At 44.7% G+C, this 17,825-nt stretch overlaps 1 protein-coding gene across 2 annotated transcripts in view; it reads right to left on the reverse strand.

Moving 5' to 3' along the window:
* RAB6B (RAB6B, member RAS oncogene family) overlaps nt 1–10,134 on the reverse strand; it is a 69,859-nt gene extending 59,725 nt beyond the window's left edge. For both annotated transcript variants that reach the window (XR_014492591.1, XM_083363189.1), the window contains exon 1: nt 9,776–10,134. Coding sequence is in view for 1 of the 2 variants with exons in the window: in XM_083363189.1 (XP_083219315.1) it covers nt 9,776–9,845 (70 nt within the window). In the remaining variant the exon portion in view is untranslated. The remainder of the gene's footprint in view (nt 1–9,775) is intronic.
* Between the last annotated feature and the right edge of the window lie 7,691 nt (nt 10,135–17,825).

The following is a 17,825-nucleotide window of genomic DNA, read 5'->3' on the forward strand; positions in this document are numbered from 1 at the left end:
TCACCAGCCTCAAATAGGACTCATTCCTATGCAAGAGAACAAGGCATTATAACCTACTGCAACACATTCATACTTATTAAGGAGAAAGATATATTGAGCACCATGGGACCTTAAACATTATAAATATGTACAGAACACATGCTTAGTTCTCCTCCTGAAACTATTGAATGGGTGTAAAATACTGAAATTCTATCTGTCCAGGAAAATGTGATTTTTCTCAATTAGTAAGTCCTGAAACTTTGTAAGATTTGCCCAGGGCTATCCTGCTAATAATGTTAATAAGGGCTTCTTCAGTCATAGAGAACTGGATGGGGAAGAAGTGAGAGGTCTAACATAGTAATCTGAAAAAAGAAAGACACCGTTTCTCTGGCAAAACACTTCCATGGTTGGGTATTTGTAAGGACCCACCTGGGGAAAATCTCACTTAAACGTATAGTTCAGGGGTAGTCAACCTTGGCTCTTTTATGACTCATGGACTTCAACTCCCAGAATTCCTGAGCCAGCTGGCTCAGGAATTCTGGGAGTTAAAGTCCATGAGTCATAAAAGAGCCAAGGTTGACTACCCCTGGTATAGTTAAACCAGCAATATTCCTCCTCCCCCCACCAAAGTCATAACGTCCATTTGAAATCCAGCCAATCCACAGGTGGCATGATGTGCAGGTAACCAGCACAGTTGGCGCATATCTCAAGATCTTCTCCAGTTTTGTTTTGTTTGTAACTGTCTCCTTGATAAGGGAGACACGATCCTCTCTCAAGGGGATAGAGGCAGGAGAGGACGAGCAGAAAGCGAAAGTTATCCCAAGCGAAATCAAATGTCTCCTCTCCCCCCAGCATAATGGTAGGCCCCAAAACAAAAGCACAAGAGTATATATGTAAGGAAAACAATAAGGATTTGGGGACCTGACAGTATTAGAAAGATAATCCTTTGGATAGTTCTGGGAAAGATAAACTGTAGTGTGTTGTGATTTTTTTTTGCAACAATAGGAAATGGTTTGCTATTCCCCCTCCTCCCCAGATGTTCTTTGAACTTTCCAGCTTATCTATAACTGTGAGATTTCCTGCTATATCCTCATCCAAGGACAACCAGGTCTGACACTGCTTATTTTTTTATTTATTTCAGATCAGCGAAGTTCACCATTTCCTGTGGACTTCAATCTACAGTGACATTTGTGGAACTTTCAGTAAGATTTCATGTGTGGACTACAACTCTCAGAAATCCCTAGCCAGCATGCTATCTGGGGAATTGTGGGTTTTGAAGTCCCCACATCTTAAAGTTCACAAGGTTGAGAAATACTTCATTAATATATATTGCTTTAATTAATATTCAGTTAAGTTCCAAAAATAATAAATATTATAGATGAGCTAATTAGTGCTCTGCACCAGGTTTTTCCTAAGAAATGAAAAGAATGATTAAATTCATCCTTGTAAGAAAAAAAGTTTAAACAAATTGATTTACTGAGCTTCCAAATACATGATCTAAAAGATACTTCATTTGCAACAACCCATTGAGCAAGATACCACTATTACAGAAAAATAGCAAAATCTTAATATACATGAAAATTCAGAATCTGCACTGCTCATATTATTATAAACAGAATGACAAACAGAAAAGAATTTGATATGGATATAGCTACTATAGAGAGTGCAAAACTTGGGTTGAAACTAAACATTAAGAAAACCAAGATTATGGCATCCAGCCCTCTCAATTCCTGGCAAATAGATGGGGAAGAAATGGAGGTAGTGACAGATTTTATTTTCCTGGGCTCCAAGATCACTGCAGATGGGGACTGTAGCCAAGAAATTAAAAGATGCTTGCTCCTTGGGAGGAAAGCCATGGCAAATCTAGACAGCACACTAAAAAGCAGAGACATCACCCTGTCAACAAAAGTGCGTATAGTCAAGGCTATGGTCTTCCCAGTTGCAATGTATGGCTGTGAAAGTTGGACCACAAAAAAGGCTGAGCGCCAAAGAATTGAAGCCTTTGAACTATGGTGCTGGAGAAGACTCCTGCGAGTTCCTTGGACTGCAAGGCGATCAAACTGGTGAGTCCTAGAGGAGATCAACCCTGACTGCTCTTTAGAAGGCCAGATCCTGAAGCTAAAACTCAAATACTTTGGCCACCTAATGTGAAGGAAGGACTCACTGGAGAAGAGCCTCATGCTGGGAAAGATTGAGGGCAAAAGAAGAAGGGGACGACAGAGAATGAGGTGGCTGGATGGAGTCACTCAAGCAGTAGGCGTGAGCTTAAATGGACTCCAGAAGATGGTAGAGGACAGGAAGGCCTGGAGGAACATTGTCCATAGGGTCGCGATGGGTCGGACACGACTTCGCAACTAACAACAACAACAACTATATAAATACAAGAAATAAAAACAAGAGGATGGCAAAACCTGTTCTGCTTTATGCCAATTCATTTGGTTCCATTCAAACCCAGGCCTACTGAAACAGGGTGTTTAAAGTAGCCCCATGTCTTTGCCTTGGGAGCTGATTCAAAAGTCAAGTTTCTTAAATTTTATTTAACAATGTCCAATAGCCATGTCTATTTGCCACCTAATCTAGTACAAACAACTTTTTAGGTGAATAGGATGGCTACCTAAGTGAACAGTGCCTGATGATTTTTAAACATCTATTCTAGCTACTTGGATGAAAATCCCAGCAAATCCCATATTGGCAGAGAAGACAATCAAGTTGATAGAACACATTAGGAAGAAACACTGGCAACCGACTTCAGTATTTCTACAGAGAAAACTACCCAGCTATTCCCACGTAGCCATCAGCATCTGAACTTAAAGAAGACATTGTGTTTTTAAGAGAGGACATAAGCTATTCAGGCAAAGTGGATAAGAAAGAATAGTATAAAAATACAGGCCTGCCAGTTTTTTAAAGAGGAAAAAACTGGATTATGAAGAAAACCCTGCCTTTGCGGTCCATTGGTAATCCTGTTAGGAATAGAATAGAATAGAATAGAATAGAGTAGAGTAGAGTAGAGTAGAGTAGAGTAGAGTAGAGTAGAGTAGAGTAGAGTAGAGTAGAACAGAATAGAATAGAATAGAATAGAATAGAATAGAATAGAATAGAATAGAATAGAATAGAATAGAATAGAATAGAATAGAAGTGGAGCTGGAAGGGACCTTGGAGGTCTTCTAGTCCAGCCCCCTGCTCAAGCAGGAGAACCTTTACCATCTCAGACATTTGTCTAGCCCAGGGGTAGGCAACCTCGGCTCTTTTCTGACTCATGGACTTCAACTCCCAGAATTCCTGAGTCAGCTATGCTGAGGGGAAAGGGAGAGGTTTCGAAGCTGAGCCATGCTGGCTCAGGAATTCTGGGAGTTGAAGTCCATGAGTCATGAGGGGGCCATAGTTCCACCCATGCTGGCTCAGGAACTCTGGGGGTTGAAATCCACGAGTCATGAAGGGGCCATAGTTCTCCCATGCTGGCTGAGGAATTCTGGGAGTTGAAGTCCATGAGTCATAAAAGAGCCGAGTTTGCCTACCCCTGGTCTAGCCTCTTCTTAAAAATCTCCAGTGATGGAATGCTCAAGACTTCTGGAGACAAGCTGTTCCACTGGTTAATTGTCCTCACTGTCAGGAAGTTTTTCCTTAATTCTAGGTTGCTTCTCTCTTTGATCAGTTTCCAACCATTATTTCTCGTCCTTCCCTCTGGTACTTTAGTGAATAATGTGACCCCCTCTTCTTTGTGGCAGCCCTTCAAATACTGGAATACTGCTATCATGTCTCCCCTATCTCTTCTTTTCTTTAGACTAGCCAAACCCACATCCTGCAACCATTCTTTGTACGTTTTAAGTCTCCAGGCCTTTGATCACCTTAGTTGTTCTTCTCTGAATATTTTCTAAACTCTCAACATCTTTTTTGTGATATGGTGACCAAAATTGGCTGCAGTATTCCAGGTGTGGTCTTACTAGGATTTTATAAAGTAGTACTAATACCTCACATGATCTTGATTCTTGCCTGTGTTTATACAACCCAGGATTGTATTGGCTTTTTTTGGCTGCTGTTGCACATTGCTGGCTCATGGTTAAGTGATCGTCCACTAGGACTCCAAGGTCCTTTTCACAGTTACTGTTTTTAAGCCAAATCTTGCCCAATCTGTACTTGTACCTTTGATTTTTCCTGCCTAAATGTAAGACTTTGCTTTTCTCCACAATGAAACTCATTTCGTTGGATAGGGCCCATTGTTCAAGTTTGTCAAGATCTTTTTGGATCCTGAGTTTGTCTTCTGGGGTGTTGGCTACTCCTGCCAGTTTGGTGTCATCTGCAAATATGATGAGTTCCCCTTCCATTCTCTTATTTAAGTCATTGATGAAGATACTGAATAGTACTGACCAAAAAGTACCATTTCAGCTTCACTAAAACTTTCATTATCCCCAATGGCCACAAATAACCAGGCCACTATTTCTTTACTACTCCTATTTTTCAGCTATTTTAACTATATTTTAATGTTTCATTCACTTAATCCAGGGGTGTCAAACTCAATTTCATTGAGGGCCGCATTAGTATTGCAGTTGCCCTCAGGGGGCCGGGTGGGTATGGCCAGGGTGGGCGTGGCCTACTGGGTGGGTGTGGCTAGAGTGCGTATGGCCTACTGGGTGGGCATGGCCAGCTGGGTGGGCATGGCCATCATTCGCATCAAGGGTGCCTATGGGGGCCCGGGCAGGAGTGGGACAGATCTGAGGGTCTCTGGCAGAAGGAGGGTCTCTGGGCCAGGGCCAAGGCAGTGGGGGCCGTTCCCTCACTGTTTCCAGGATGGCTTCACGGGCCACATGAAACCACTTCGCGGGCCGGATCTGGCCCCCGGGCCTTGTGTTTGACATGTCTGACTTAATCGCTTCCTCTCTAACCCAACTAAATAGCTGCAGTGTGTGGGCTCATGCCATGGAGTCCTACAGGTTCTTCCAAGCCTGCTTTTGTTCCTAAGGATGCCGCTTGGGTTTGTTTTGTTTTTGCTGGGGCCTAAGTCTATCATGTTACAGAAAAAGGAAACTAGGAATAATGCTTAAAAACAAAGAAGCCTGTTCTTTTATTGGATTATTTTCCCCAATTCATACTCAAAGCATGTATTTCTCTACCACTGCAATTGTCTATCTGCCTTAAGAACTGAAAGAAAACTAAGAGGCCGTCTCCCTCCACTTTTAGCCTCAGACAGCAATCCACGCCAACAACTAATTTTTTTCCCCCATGGATCAAGAATATACAGTAGACAAGGAAGCCAAAGCAATCAGGGGAGATAGAGAAGAAGAGGAAATGTATCAAAGCTATTAATTTAGGGGTTTTGTCCTGAGGATATGGAGGAATGGCAAACACTGATAAATCAAATATTTTTGTTCAATATAAAGCCATTTAATTCTCTGAAATATAGCAACCTATCAGGTGCACGGGTACAGGCAGCCAACCAAGGTCATTTGACTTACCCTCTTCCGCTCTTGCAGAGTTTTTTGAATGTACCATTTTCAAAATGTAATTAACATTCCTTCTGTCTCTGAGCAGGGACAGCTCAAAGCATTTCGCTGCTCGAGGCAGAGTGACAAAGGCGACCTCAGTGTTCTGCAGATGAATAATATCCAAGAAGAAAAACCCAACGCACCCCTCCCTACCGGGCAGTAGATGCTAATAGTTATGGTGGTAATAATTATCTTTCATGACACGTTTTGTGACTGTATGAATTATCTTTTGTATAGTGTGATGGCCTCAGCAGTTGCCACAAAATGCCTCCTGATGGGGCTAGTCCTGAAGAAAGGAGGTACTTGCTGAGCCAGACATCAGCAAACCCGCCTCACAAAACCCTCCTCCTGTTTACATAGCCCATATAAGTACTGTACAACAGGATAGCCCTCTTAGTGTGATTGAACTCTTTCTATATCACCATTACTGTGTTCACTAATGAGACTCATTCTTTTCCTAATTCTGGATTTTTTTTTAAAAAAAATGGAATGCAAAAATGCTTTATCAAACTGTGAACAAGATGGATTCAGGGTGATTCAAGGTGTCTCCAACCTGGAATTCTGACACTTCAGGTCCCTGAATTGCCAAACGATACTTCCATGAAAGTTGGAATAAATTTGGCAAATAACCAAGAACGGACTACGGCTAGCATCATATTGTAGCCATCACAATGCATAGCTACCTCATATTGTACATATTGTAAGTTGTGGACACTAAGGTCTAGTGTTTCTCTCGGTCTAATGTTGTAAAACATTATGGTTTGGCCTGAAGGTATATGAGTTGGCTATACAACAGAAAGCAGCCACTTAAATACTAGTCTTTCCATTTTCAACACATTGCCCTCAATGGAACTTAAGATGGCTGCTCACTAAGCCCATTATTGTGCTTTCAATAGCATCAGAAGTTTGGCAAGGAAGAGGGCATCTCACAGAAAAATAGAGGAAGTTCACCTTAGTAATTTTGTCCAGGCATCTAGTAAAAGCAATAAGGAACAGACACAAAAGATGTGACAGACCTCTTTTAGATGATTAGTTGAAGAATCGTTTGAAAGAAAAAGTAATGCTGTAAAGTACTGTTGCATTTCTTAGCGCTTTGCACTCTCTAGGCCACAGGTGTCAAACTCGCCATGTTACGTGAAGTGACGTGACATACTATCGCGACTCTTTGTGCATTGCCGGCAATGGGGTGGGCGTGGCTTCAGTATGATGAAACTGGCCCATAGGCTGGCAGTTTGACACCCCTGCTCTAGGCTCAGGTTCTCAAGTTGATTTGGAGCACATGGAGTGTTATTGCAGCACCTGTCTCCAATTTGTTAAAACATCATACATTCTGGAGGAATCATATGGGAGTTTCAAATACTGGAGCAACTAGAGTACAAATGAGAAATCCTCAGAATTGTGGTCCAGACACCATTTAGGAAGTTCCAGGCTAGAGAAACTACTCTGGGATATGGATTTGAATGCACTGGAAACAGCTCCTGAAAATGAATTTTATCATTTATCAAAGCTTTCTTATGAAGAAAGGGGATCTCTGGTCTAAAATATAGAAGTGGCTTGGTTAATAGACTTGATCCAGCAGATGGTGTTTCTGCGCTAAATTTTAAAGAGAAAGTATATCCCAAGAGGATGGGCCCATAGATTGACCTACTGCTCTTCAAAGTGATTATCCATGCTTCTTCCCTTTAGTTTTTTTAATTGTTATGATGTAGATATTATCAAATGGATACCTAATTTCAAGAAAGAAAAAAATGATGGGTCTCAAGAGTCTTTGAAGTCATGCGCTACATATTCCATAAATGCAGAAACTGGTTTGTGGTTTTTCAGCAGTGGGACAAGGAGGCGACATACTGGAGCCAGAGACAAAAGTAACAGAAATGTTTGTGCAATTATTATTGCACAGAAAATTATCTGTGCAATAATTCAAATACTCCTAAGTATTAGAGGCTGGATAAACATCCATTAAATATCTGCCAGATCAATAGTACTAGACTAGATGCACCAATGGTCTGAATCAGGGGCAAGGACTGCATTGCACTAAGTCATAGTTTGTTAAATAACAACTGGTTGTGTTCACCCACTTTAAGACATAAATCATGACTTACTGACCTTAAAGACTTTAGCCAAGCACATCAAATCACAGATTTATTTGTGCAACATTTAACTAAAATGTGTTTAGAATTTGTCAGTGTGGTTTGCGAAGCCAGCCAAGATAGATTGTAGCTTACTTTATTCAAACTAAGATTTAATGCAGGTATGTATAAGTTACACTGTTAAGCAAACAATGCAGGCTAAGGCTAAGCCTGATGTAGAAATCCAACCATTATAACAGACCTGGGCATTTTATAGCCCTCAGGCCACATCCAGCCCTTTGGCTGTGTGTCCAGCTCACATGGATTGCCTTCATTTTGAAGGTGACTCCTATTTTTCCCCCAATTTACATATGAGCATGCCTGTATGCCTGTGCAACTTCACAGCCCTGTTAGTTCAGGCCTCTACAACAGTCCCAAGTTCTCATGTGGGCCCTTGGGAAAATTAACCGCCCAGCACTCCATTATAAGCAATTTCTCATTTCTTCTTCCCAGGTCTTAATAAGTCTTCTCTGGAGCATCCTGCTGGAAAACACGATGCAGGGTGTCTTTGTGGTCCAGTCTAGCTGGGCTGTACTCTTACTCTCTTTATGCAATACATGCAACAAAAACCAGCTGAGAGAGAATGCTTGCTAGGCTCTGCCGTTTTACAGCTCGCGCGGTGCCTTGAGGCAAGCCTTCGAGCCTGGCCCAAGTTAAGCCCTGCAGGCTGCAACAGCTGTCCTTTCCCCTTCTGCTGCTAAGCGGACTCCGCAGACAGAGGCAATAGGAGGAAAGGTTTCTGGCCTCTCCCCCTCCTTCAAAGCCAAGGAAGGGATGGGGCGGGGGCAGAGGGGGGGAGGTTAAGCGCGGTGTAGGCCTGAGACTGAACGCCCGGAGCTCCCCTCCCTCACGGCGAAGACAACCCAGGAAGTTCTCTATCTCAGCGTTTCCCAACCTTAGGAACTTGAAGATGCGTGGACTTCAACTCCCAGAATTCCCCAGCCAGCATAGCTGGCTGGGGAATTCTGGGAGTTGAAGTCCACGCATCTTCAAGTTCCTAAGGTTGGGAAACGCTGCTCTATCTCAGACATGTCAAACACAAGGCCCGGGGGCCAGATCCGGCCCGCGAAGTGGTTTCATGCGGCCCGCGAAGCCATCCTGGAAACAGTGAGGGAACGGCCCCCACTGCCTTGGCCCTGGCCCAGAGACCCTCCTTCTGCCAGAGACCCTCAGATCTGTCCCACTCCTGCCCAGGCCCCCATAGGCACCCTTGATGCGAACGACGTAGAGCTGGCCATGCCCACCCAGTAGGCCATATGCACTTTAGCCACGCCCACCCAGTAGGCCACGCCCACCCTAGCATACCCACTCGGCCCCTTGAGGGCAACGGCAATGCTGATGTGGCCCTCAATGAAATTGAGTTTGACACCCCTGCTCTCTCTGGTCGCAAATGGGGGGCGGGGACCGAGCCTTGACCAGCGGCAGGGTGTGTCCTCTCCCGTCTCTCGCTTCCTGCTTTATTGGCGCAAACCTTTCCCAAAGGAGAAGCAACCGACTAGAGGAGGGCGGAGGGGAGAGCGGGAAACCCCCTGGTTACGATGCCACCCGGGAGGCAGAAGACCCGAGAACCACCCGAAGGGCGACAATAAAAACCAATCAATCAATCAATCCAAACGGAATGGTCTACCTGCGCCCCTCGCCGCCCCCACCTCTTTTAAGCAGGAGATCCCAGGGCTCCTCCATTAACGACAGGTTTGCCTATGAAGCCCTCGCCCCCGGATAGGTCCTACAAAGCCGACGGGGAGGCTGCCTGTTTTCAAAGGCGAAGCGACCGGTCGGAAGCCCACCCCCCACACACTTCGATCTTTCCCCGTTTCTCCTCGGCGAGCAGCCCGGCCTCCGACTCCCCGGATGCTCTTTCCCAGGCAGAAGCGACGCTGCAGCCCACCCGACAGCACAGGGCAGCCCGAGAAAGGGGCGAAGCGGCGCCCCAGCGACCGGTAGAGTTGCCGCAATAGAGTCGGCCAGAACCTGGCTCGCCCTCCCCCGCCTGACGGGAGAGCGGTCGGGGACAGCGCGCCCACGAGCGCAGGGCTCGAGCAGCAGCCGGGCGCCTCCAGGCACCTGCCGCAGCAAGCCGGGGGGCACCGCGCGCCGACGCTCCCTTCGCAGCGGCTACTTGGCAGGAGGCGACCCGGATGGGGGAGCGGGAGGGAATAAGGCTAGAAAGCGCGCCCGGCCACTTACCGCTTTGCTCCCCTAGGAAGACCAATTTAAATTTTCTAAGTGGGTTCCCGAAATCGCCGCCCGTGGACATGATGCGCCTGGCTCGGCAGAGGGCTGCGCCGGGAGGAAAGCGAGGGGCAGGGCGGGGAGAAGCAGCGTCTTGCGGACTGGCTCCTTTGCTCGGGGCGACCCTAGCGCTCCCCTGCCCTCGCCACCAGCGGAGGGAGGCTCCGACCTCTACAGGGGAGCCGCCAGAGCGGGGCACAGCCTGCGGGTGACGGGCAAGGACGCGAGTCCGCACCGGAGGAGTGCTGCGGGAGATGCTGGAGCGAGCGCGCTGCTCTCGGCCGCCTGCTGCCGCCGCCGCTGCTGCTCCTGGATGCCGCCTGCCACCCGCTCGCCTCCCGCCCCAGTCCTCGGCGCCTGCGCTCTGGCCCTATCCCAGCCAGCCTGATGTCATGCTGGAGCGCCAGCAGTCCAATGCGGTGCTGCAGGAGAGGGGTGTGCTTGTGCATAGACGAACCCGGATTGCTGGTGGGGAAGGAGGGGCTCGCGGCTGTCTCTGATCCCGCGAAGAGGGTAATCCCAACCCCTGAAGGAGTTGGCTGCACCTTCTGGAAGGAACGGAGGCCTAACTGCTTCTGTCGCCTCTCGTTCACCCCCATCTAGTGTCCACCCTCCCCAGCATCTAACCGGCACCTGCTGAGAGAGAGAGCAGGTGCGACAGAAGCCACAGGTGTGTCTCTTGAGTAGGAAAAGGAAGACGAATTGGCTGGCTGATGATGAAATTTTCCCACCCCCGGACTTGGCACTAAACAATCCTCAATTCTAATTCCTTCCTGGTGGTTTTTAGCCAGATGTTTTTTTTTTAGCCACACCAATTACTAATGGAAGATTTCCCCCCCCCCTCTCTCCATCACAAGAGAGGTGGGTAAACAGGTATATTGGCAACACAACAGCAAGCCTGTCTGTTGGGTGTGGCAATGGAAATTAGGGTAGTGAATGGATGAAATAGATGGGCAAAAAGTGCTAGTGACCTCATGGATTAGGGGGTAATTCGTATTCATGAGTACTCATATTTGTTCAATGATATAAAATCCTTTCATATTTTTGCAATCAAATAAATGAAATAATAACCTTGTATTCCTAATGACAGCCAGGTTGGTGTAGTGGTTAAGGCACCAGGCTAGAAACAAGGAGAATGTAAATTCTAGTCCAGGGTTAGGCAACCTTGGCTCTTTTATGACTCATGGACTTCAGCTCCTGGAATTCCTGAGCCAGCATAGGTCACTGTTCTAGTCCTACTGTAGGAACAAAGACAGCCGAATAACCTTGGTCCAATCGCTCAATCTCAACCCTAGGAAGTAGGCAATGGCAAACCACTTCTAAAAAATCTTGCCAAGAAAACTTCCGGGATCATGAAACAACACTTATTCAAAGTCACCCCTTCACCCAATTTTTTTAAAATAAATTGGGCAGCACTTTGCATTTTAATAGTCTGAATAATGGAGTTGGAAAGGGTAGCTTGGAGGTCTGATGGAGCACCCACAACTTTCTGGAGGCAGGTTGTTCCACTGGTTTATTCTCACTGTCAGGAAATTTATCCTTAGTTCTGAATACCTGCTTTCTTGAGCCATTAGAGAATTTTATGGTGTAAAAAGTCTCATTTCAACATTGATAGATATATGTAAAGATGGTTTAAAATGACCTGAATACAGAGTCTCATTGAAACTAGTCAAATGGCTGTAAACTTGCAGCTATAAAATAAGTTCAGATATTTTCTCACTGGCTTTGGTGAGTTAGTGGTGGTAACCAGAAGAAATCAGGTCAAGCATGAACTACAAATGATGAAAGTGTGGAGGCTGATATATTGAGGAAATGATTCAATGTTGATCTCATTAATACAGGGAAGCAGGTCTAGGGCACCCAAGGCTGGCAGCTGAGGAATCTGCAGTAAAATATGTAGCTGCAGCTGTGGATTGGCCTATAAAGAAAGTTGGAAAAATGTTCAACCCAGTGGTTTTCCAGTGCTTCCTAGTCTTTGATCAAGCTTGACATATCAGATGACAATAAGGGGGAGCATTCAGTTTTATGACATTTGGTGGGAAGACAAGACAAGCCGGTGTTTTGTGCAGACAGTCAAAAAACCCTGCTGGAGCTGGACCTTCTGGGATGCAACACCCATTTGTGAGGTGACTTTGGTGGAGGAAGAAGGCCCCGGCTTCTGCTGCAGGATGCTATTCATCTTTCTTTCTGGCAAAGCTAGCTCACCTCCTGTAGTGTGCCTTGGAAAGTACGTGAGCGTTAACAGAATGGTAGTCTTAAGTAGCCAAACTACTACCATATACTAGCATTGTAGTCTCCTAGCTAATGTAACATCACCATAAGCTGAATAAATAAATCAGGGCATTGGAGAACTTTTTGGTGTCATGCATGATTGCCTCATGTTCCACCTGCACAGCCGCCTTTTGCCACCATTTATCCTGTATTTCTCACAGTTTCATCTGTAATTTGGATTGTAGGTACTTAAATTTGTCTTTCTTTGAGACAGATGATGGTTTATTCTGCCAATGTGGGTAGGCCTTGCTCTTGGCGTGAACGACTGCTGAAATGTGTTTGCAGTTTTCATCAAACCAGTCTTGATGTGATTTTAGTCCAGATACAGTTGTTACAGTCTGCATGATGACATCTTTAAACTACGGTAAGTCTACTTTTCATAATAGGTTCCTATAAGCGGCAGACAGTATTTCATTAAGTACATCTTGGAAGCCTTGGACTTGGTATAGGTCTTGGTATAGGTCTTGGTGTAGGTCTTGGTATAGGTCTAGTGAGCTGTTGGAGGTCCAGCCGGTCTGAATCCGACCGATTGTGACTAAGATCCTTTACGAGGTCTTATCTCGCGGCGATGAGGACGGCAAGGTCTAACTACTTTGCCACCCTCATCGCGTCCGTGTCTGTTTAGGGTGACTCGCTCCCTCCTGAATCAGGAGGTGAGGGGGGAACCCTTGCAGGGTCGTGCCGAGGAGTTTAGCCAGCATCTGTCGGACAAAATCGCTCAGATCCGGACCGGTTTGAACTCCGACTGGGCAGAGTCTGACAGTGAGAACATGGGTGGTCTTGTCGATGTCATCTGGGAGGAGTTCGATCTTGTGATGCCGGAAGAAGTGGACAGGATTATGGGGAGGCGGAGCTCCACCACGTGTTTATTGGACCCGTGCCCCTCCTGGCTGGTATATTCGGCTCGGGAGGGGACACGAGGCTGGCTCCAGGCAGTGATAACTGCTTCTTTGAGTGAGGGTAGTTTTCCTGCCGCCTTGAAGGAGGTGGTGGTGAGACCCCTCCTCAAGAAGCCTGTCCTGGACCCAGCTGTGTTAAACAACTATCGTCCGGTCTCCAACCTTCGCTTTCTTGCGAAGGTTGTTGAGAGTGTGGTGGCGCAGCAGCTCCCTTTGTTCCTGGAGGAAGCTGATTATCTAGACCCGTACCAATCGGGCTTCAGGCCCGGGTACAGCACGGAGACGGCATTGGTCGCGCTGGTGAATGATCTCTGGTGGGCTTGGGACAGGGGCTGCTCCTCTGTCCTAGTCCTATTAGACCTCTCAGCGGCTTTTGATACCATCGACCATGGTATCTTACTGCAACGTCTTCGGGGGTTGGGAGTGGGAGGCACCGTCCTACGGTGGTTCTCCTCCTACCTCCTGGGACGTTCGCAGTCGGTGTTGGCAGGAGGGCAGAGGTCGGCCTCGAGGCCTCTCATTTGTGGAGTCCCTCAGGGGTCGGTCCTCTCGCCTCTCCTGTTCAACATCTGTTCAACATGAAGCCGCTGGGTGAGATCATTCGTGGTTTGGGGGTTGGGTACCATCAATACTGCTAAGCTTGTAAGCCGCCCTGAGTCTTCGGAGAAGGGTGGGATATAAATGGAATTAAAATAAATAAAATAAATAAAATAAAAATATGCGGATGATACCCAGCTTTTTATTTCTACCCCAAACCACCCCAGTGATGCCCTCGATGTGATGTCCCATTGCCTGGAGGCAGTTCGGGTCTGGATGGGGAGGAACAGGCTTCGGCTCAACCCTGACAAGACTGAGTGGCTGTGTGTGCCGGCATCTCGGGAAATTCAGTTTGTTCCATCGTTGACTATGGGGGGTGAGATATTACCCCCCGTAGATAGGGCTCGCAACTTGGGTGTTCTCCTAGACTCACAGCTCTCTTTGGAAGATCATATAGAAGCTGTGACTAGGGGGGCCTTCGCCCAGGTTTGCCTGGTGCGCCAGTTGCGGCCCTATCTGGACTGGGATGCCTTGCACACAGTCACTCATGCACTCGTGACCTCCCGTTTGGACTACTGCAACGCTCTCTACATGGGGCTGCCCTTTTTTATTGAAAAGTTTTACAGTACATTTTATTTTTAACAAAACAAAACAAACCCCCTCCCAACCCCCTCCCCTCTTCCCAACCCTCCCCAACACCTCCCTCCCTCCCCCTCCCCCCTCCCCGACTTCCCAGAGCTAAATACAAGGTATAAAAGTACAAACAATCATAGTCTACCATATGCAAACAACAATAAACTATTAAATCTATCGCACTTTAACTCTTATAAAATAACTACAAGCAATATAAATAATCACATCAATACTTATTCAAATGCTAAGTGAAACTTTTTAGTCCCATATTTATTCTGGATATAATCAATCCATTTTTTCCACTCCACAATATATCTCTGTTGCGAATGGTCTTTCAAGTAAGTTGAGATCTTTGCCATTTCCGCCAGGTTGGAAACTTTTAAAGTCCATTCTTCTATAGTCGGCAGTTCTTCCTTCTTCCAATATTGCCCTACTAAAAGTCTCGCTGCCGTAATTAAATTCAACATCAACTTAGTGTCCACAACAGTAGTATCAGTAATAATGCCCAGTAAAAACAATTGCGGACAAAACTTTATCCTTTTCTTAAATATCTTTTGCATATTCCACCAAATTTTAATCCAAAATGCTTTAACCTTTTTACAGATCCACCATATATAAAAATACGTTGCATCTTCACCACCACACCTCCAACATTTAGGCTGGCAGTTCGGATACATACTTGCTAGTTTTTTAGGATCTAAATGCCACCTATAAAACATTTTATAAAAGTTCTCTCTTAAATTATGAGTTTGCGTAAATTTTACATTTCTCACCCAAATCTTTTCCCAAGTATCCATTGTAATGCCTTCTTGAAAATTCTGAGCCCACTTTATCATACAGTCTTTAACAAGTTCTGTCTCTGAATCAATTTCTATCAGTGCAAGATATATCCGTTTGATATGTGCTTGACCTTGATCTCTAATTTGCTTTACCAAATTTTCATCAATCATTGAAAAACCAATTTTCTGATCTTCTTTCCACCTGGGCTGTAATTGCCCATACTGAAACCAAGTTTGTACAACCTTTTCTTCTCGTAAGATATTATACGGCTTCAAATACCATACATTCCTTTCCAAACTTAAAATTTCCTTATATGTAGTCACATCATGTTTAAACCCAACACTTATATTTTCTATTGTGTGTTTCGGTATTGCCCATATAGGTATCTTATAATTTAGCTTATGTCTATGCTTTTTCCAAACTCGCAACAGAGCATGTCTTAAAATATGCACCTTGAACACATTATCCACCTTCTTATCATACAATAAATATGCATACCAACCGAATAGCAAATCATGACCTTCAAGATTTAATAACCTCACTTGTGTTAAATTAATCCAATCACTTATCGCTGACAAAGCAGCGGCTTCATAGTATAGTTTAAGATTAGACATTTTAAGACCACCTCTCTCACGCGTATCCTGCATAATCTTAAATTTAACTCGTGGCATTTCCCTGCCCAGACAAATTTATTAATACCCTTTTGCCATTCCTCCAAGTTTGAATCCTTTTTAAGAATAGGTATCATTTGAAATAAAAATAGAAATTTCGGCAATTCTTCCCAATAAAGATAATTGTAGTTTTTTCCAGCTATCCAATTCTTTTTGAACTTTTCCCCATAGCTTTCCATAATTATTTTTATATAGCTTTACATTTGAGGGTGACAAATATACCCCCAAATATTTAACCCTTTTAACAATTTCAATTACATGGGGCTGCCCTTGAGGACTACTCGGAGGCTCCAGCTGGTGCAGAATGCGGCCACGCGAGTGGTGGTGAGGGTTTCCCGATACTCCCATGTAACACCTCTACTCTGCGAGCTGCATTGGCTTCCGGTTGTCCTCCGGGTAAGATTCAAGGTGCTGGTTATGACCTATAAAGCCCTAAATGGCATGGGTCCGGGTTACGTACGGGAGCACCTGTGGCCAGCATCAACTTCCCTTCGTCCAGTGCGCTCCCACAGAGAGGGCCTCCTTAGGGTGCCGTCAGCCAAAGAGTGTCAACTGGCGGCCCCCAGGGGGAGGGCATTCTCTGTGGGCGCGCCAGACCTTTGGAACCATTTACCGGTTGAGCTCCGGATGGCTCCCGACCTTCGCTCCTTCCGACGTGACCTAAAAACATATTTATTTGAACAAGCCGGCCTGGTCTGATGGGTTTAGGGGTATTTTAATGCTATTGTATTAACATATTGAATTGGGCTGTAGTATTTAATATTTTTTAACTTTTATATATTGTATTTTATTGTATTGCCCTGTACAACCGCCCTGAGTCCTTCGAGAGAAGGGCCGTATAAAAATTAAATAATTATTATTATTATTATTATTATTATTATTATTATTATTATTGTTGTTGTTGTTGTTGTTGTTGTTGTTGTTATTGTTATTATTGTTATTGTTGTTATTATTATTATTATTATTTATTATTATTATTATTATTATTATTATTATTATTATTATTATTATTATAGTCTACCAATATTGAATGACTTTCTGTCAGTCCTTGGTTGCTTAAATGGGTAGGCTGAGAACTGACCAGACCAGCTTGTGATGCACTCAGCACTTCACATGACATGGGTAATGGGCTTTTAAGATCACACTGACATACTATGACATATATCTTAGGTAGGTGCCAGTGCTTGGATTTGGCAGTTTTGTACTTTTGTAACAACCAGGTAGTTTTGTACTTGTTTGTAAGTGTGAACATAGTGTTTGTGATACACAGGTTGCACTCAGCATATTTGCTCAGAGACCAGCCATTGCTGTTTTGTTTTCCCACCCTGTATCTTGCAAGATTCCGCTCCAGTTGTCACTGTCTGTCTCCACCCTAGCATTGAAGTCTCCCAGAATGATGAATTTATCACTGGTGATGGTTGTTCGAATATTCTGGTTCAGGTTGTTGTAGAAAGCTTCCTTTGTCTGGACTTGTGAGAGTTGGTGCATGGGCACTGAGAATGGTAAGAGTTGCTGAGTAAAAAGCAGAACTTCATTATGCTTTCAATATTCCAGTGGTTAAAGTTGGGATGTTCTTCAGAAGAGCAGCTTTGATTGCAAAAGGTCTGTTCTAAAATGCCTTGGTCTTCTCCCCATGTATGGACTCAAAAGGGGGAGAACCTAAGATGTGGGTGCAATAGAGCTCACTAAGTAAGGCATTTAGGAAACATCAAATCTGAGCTGTTAGAATATTTAGTTAGGATATACTCTCTTAACTACTGCATGCTTCCTATCCACATTCTGATTATCTGTTCCTTTTGTTGGGTATCCACATCATTTCCTGAAATATATGAAGGTGCATCCTCAGTCTGTTGGATTTCATACTGTTTGTGAACTTTATTTATGACTGGCAAGATGCCCATAGAATAATGGATATGTATCAAAAGGAAGCAATAAATGGAGAGGAAAAATGCTACTCTCAACCTCCTTTTATTAACACTCCAGCTTGGAGTTAAAAGGAAAGCAAGATTGTGAAAGAATTTTAATTTCTAGTATTTATTTGAAAGCCAACAATGGGATTGATTATTCTTTATAGAACAACTTTAAAACTTTGCTCTGCTCTTGCATAATTATATAACAAATTCTGTTTGACTTTAGGAATTGCAATTGTATCTATTAAATATAAAAAGTGGATTGCTAGGTAATGGAGCTCTGTGGTCCAGCCTGGATTTGCTG

Source organism: Vipera ursinii (assembly GCF_947247035.1).
Source record: "Vipera ursinii genome assembly, chromosome: 5".
NCBI classification, from domain to species: domain Eukaryota; kingdom Metazoa; phylum Chordata; class Lepidosauria; order Squamata; family Viperidae; genus Vipera; species Vipera ursinii.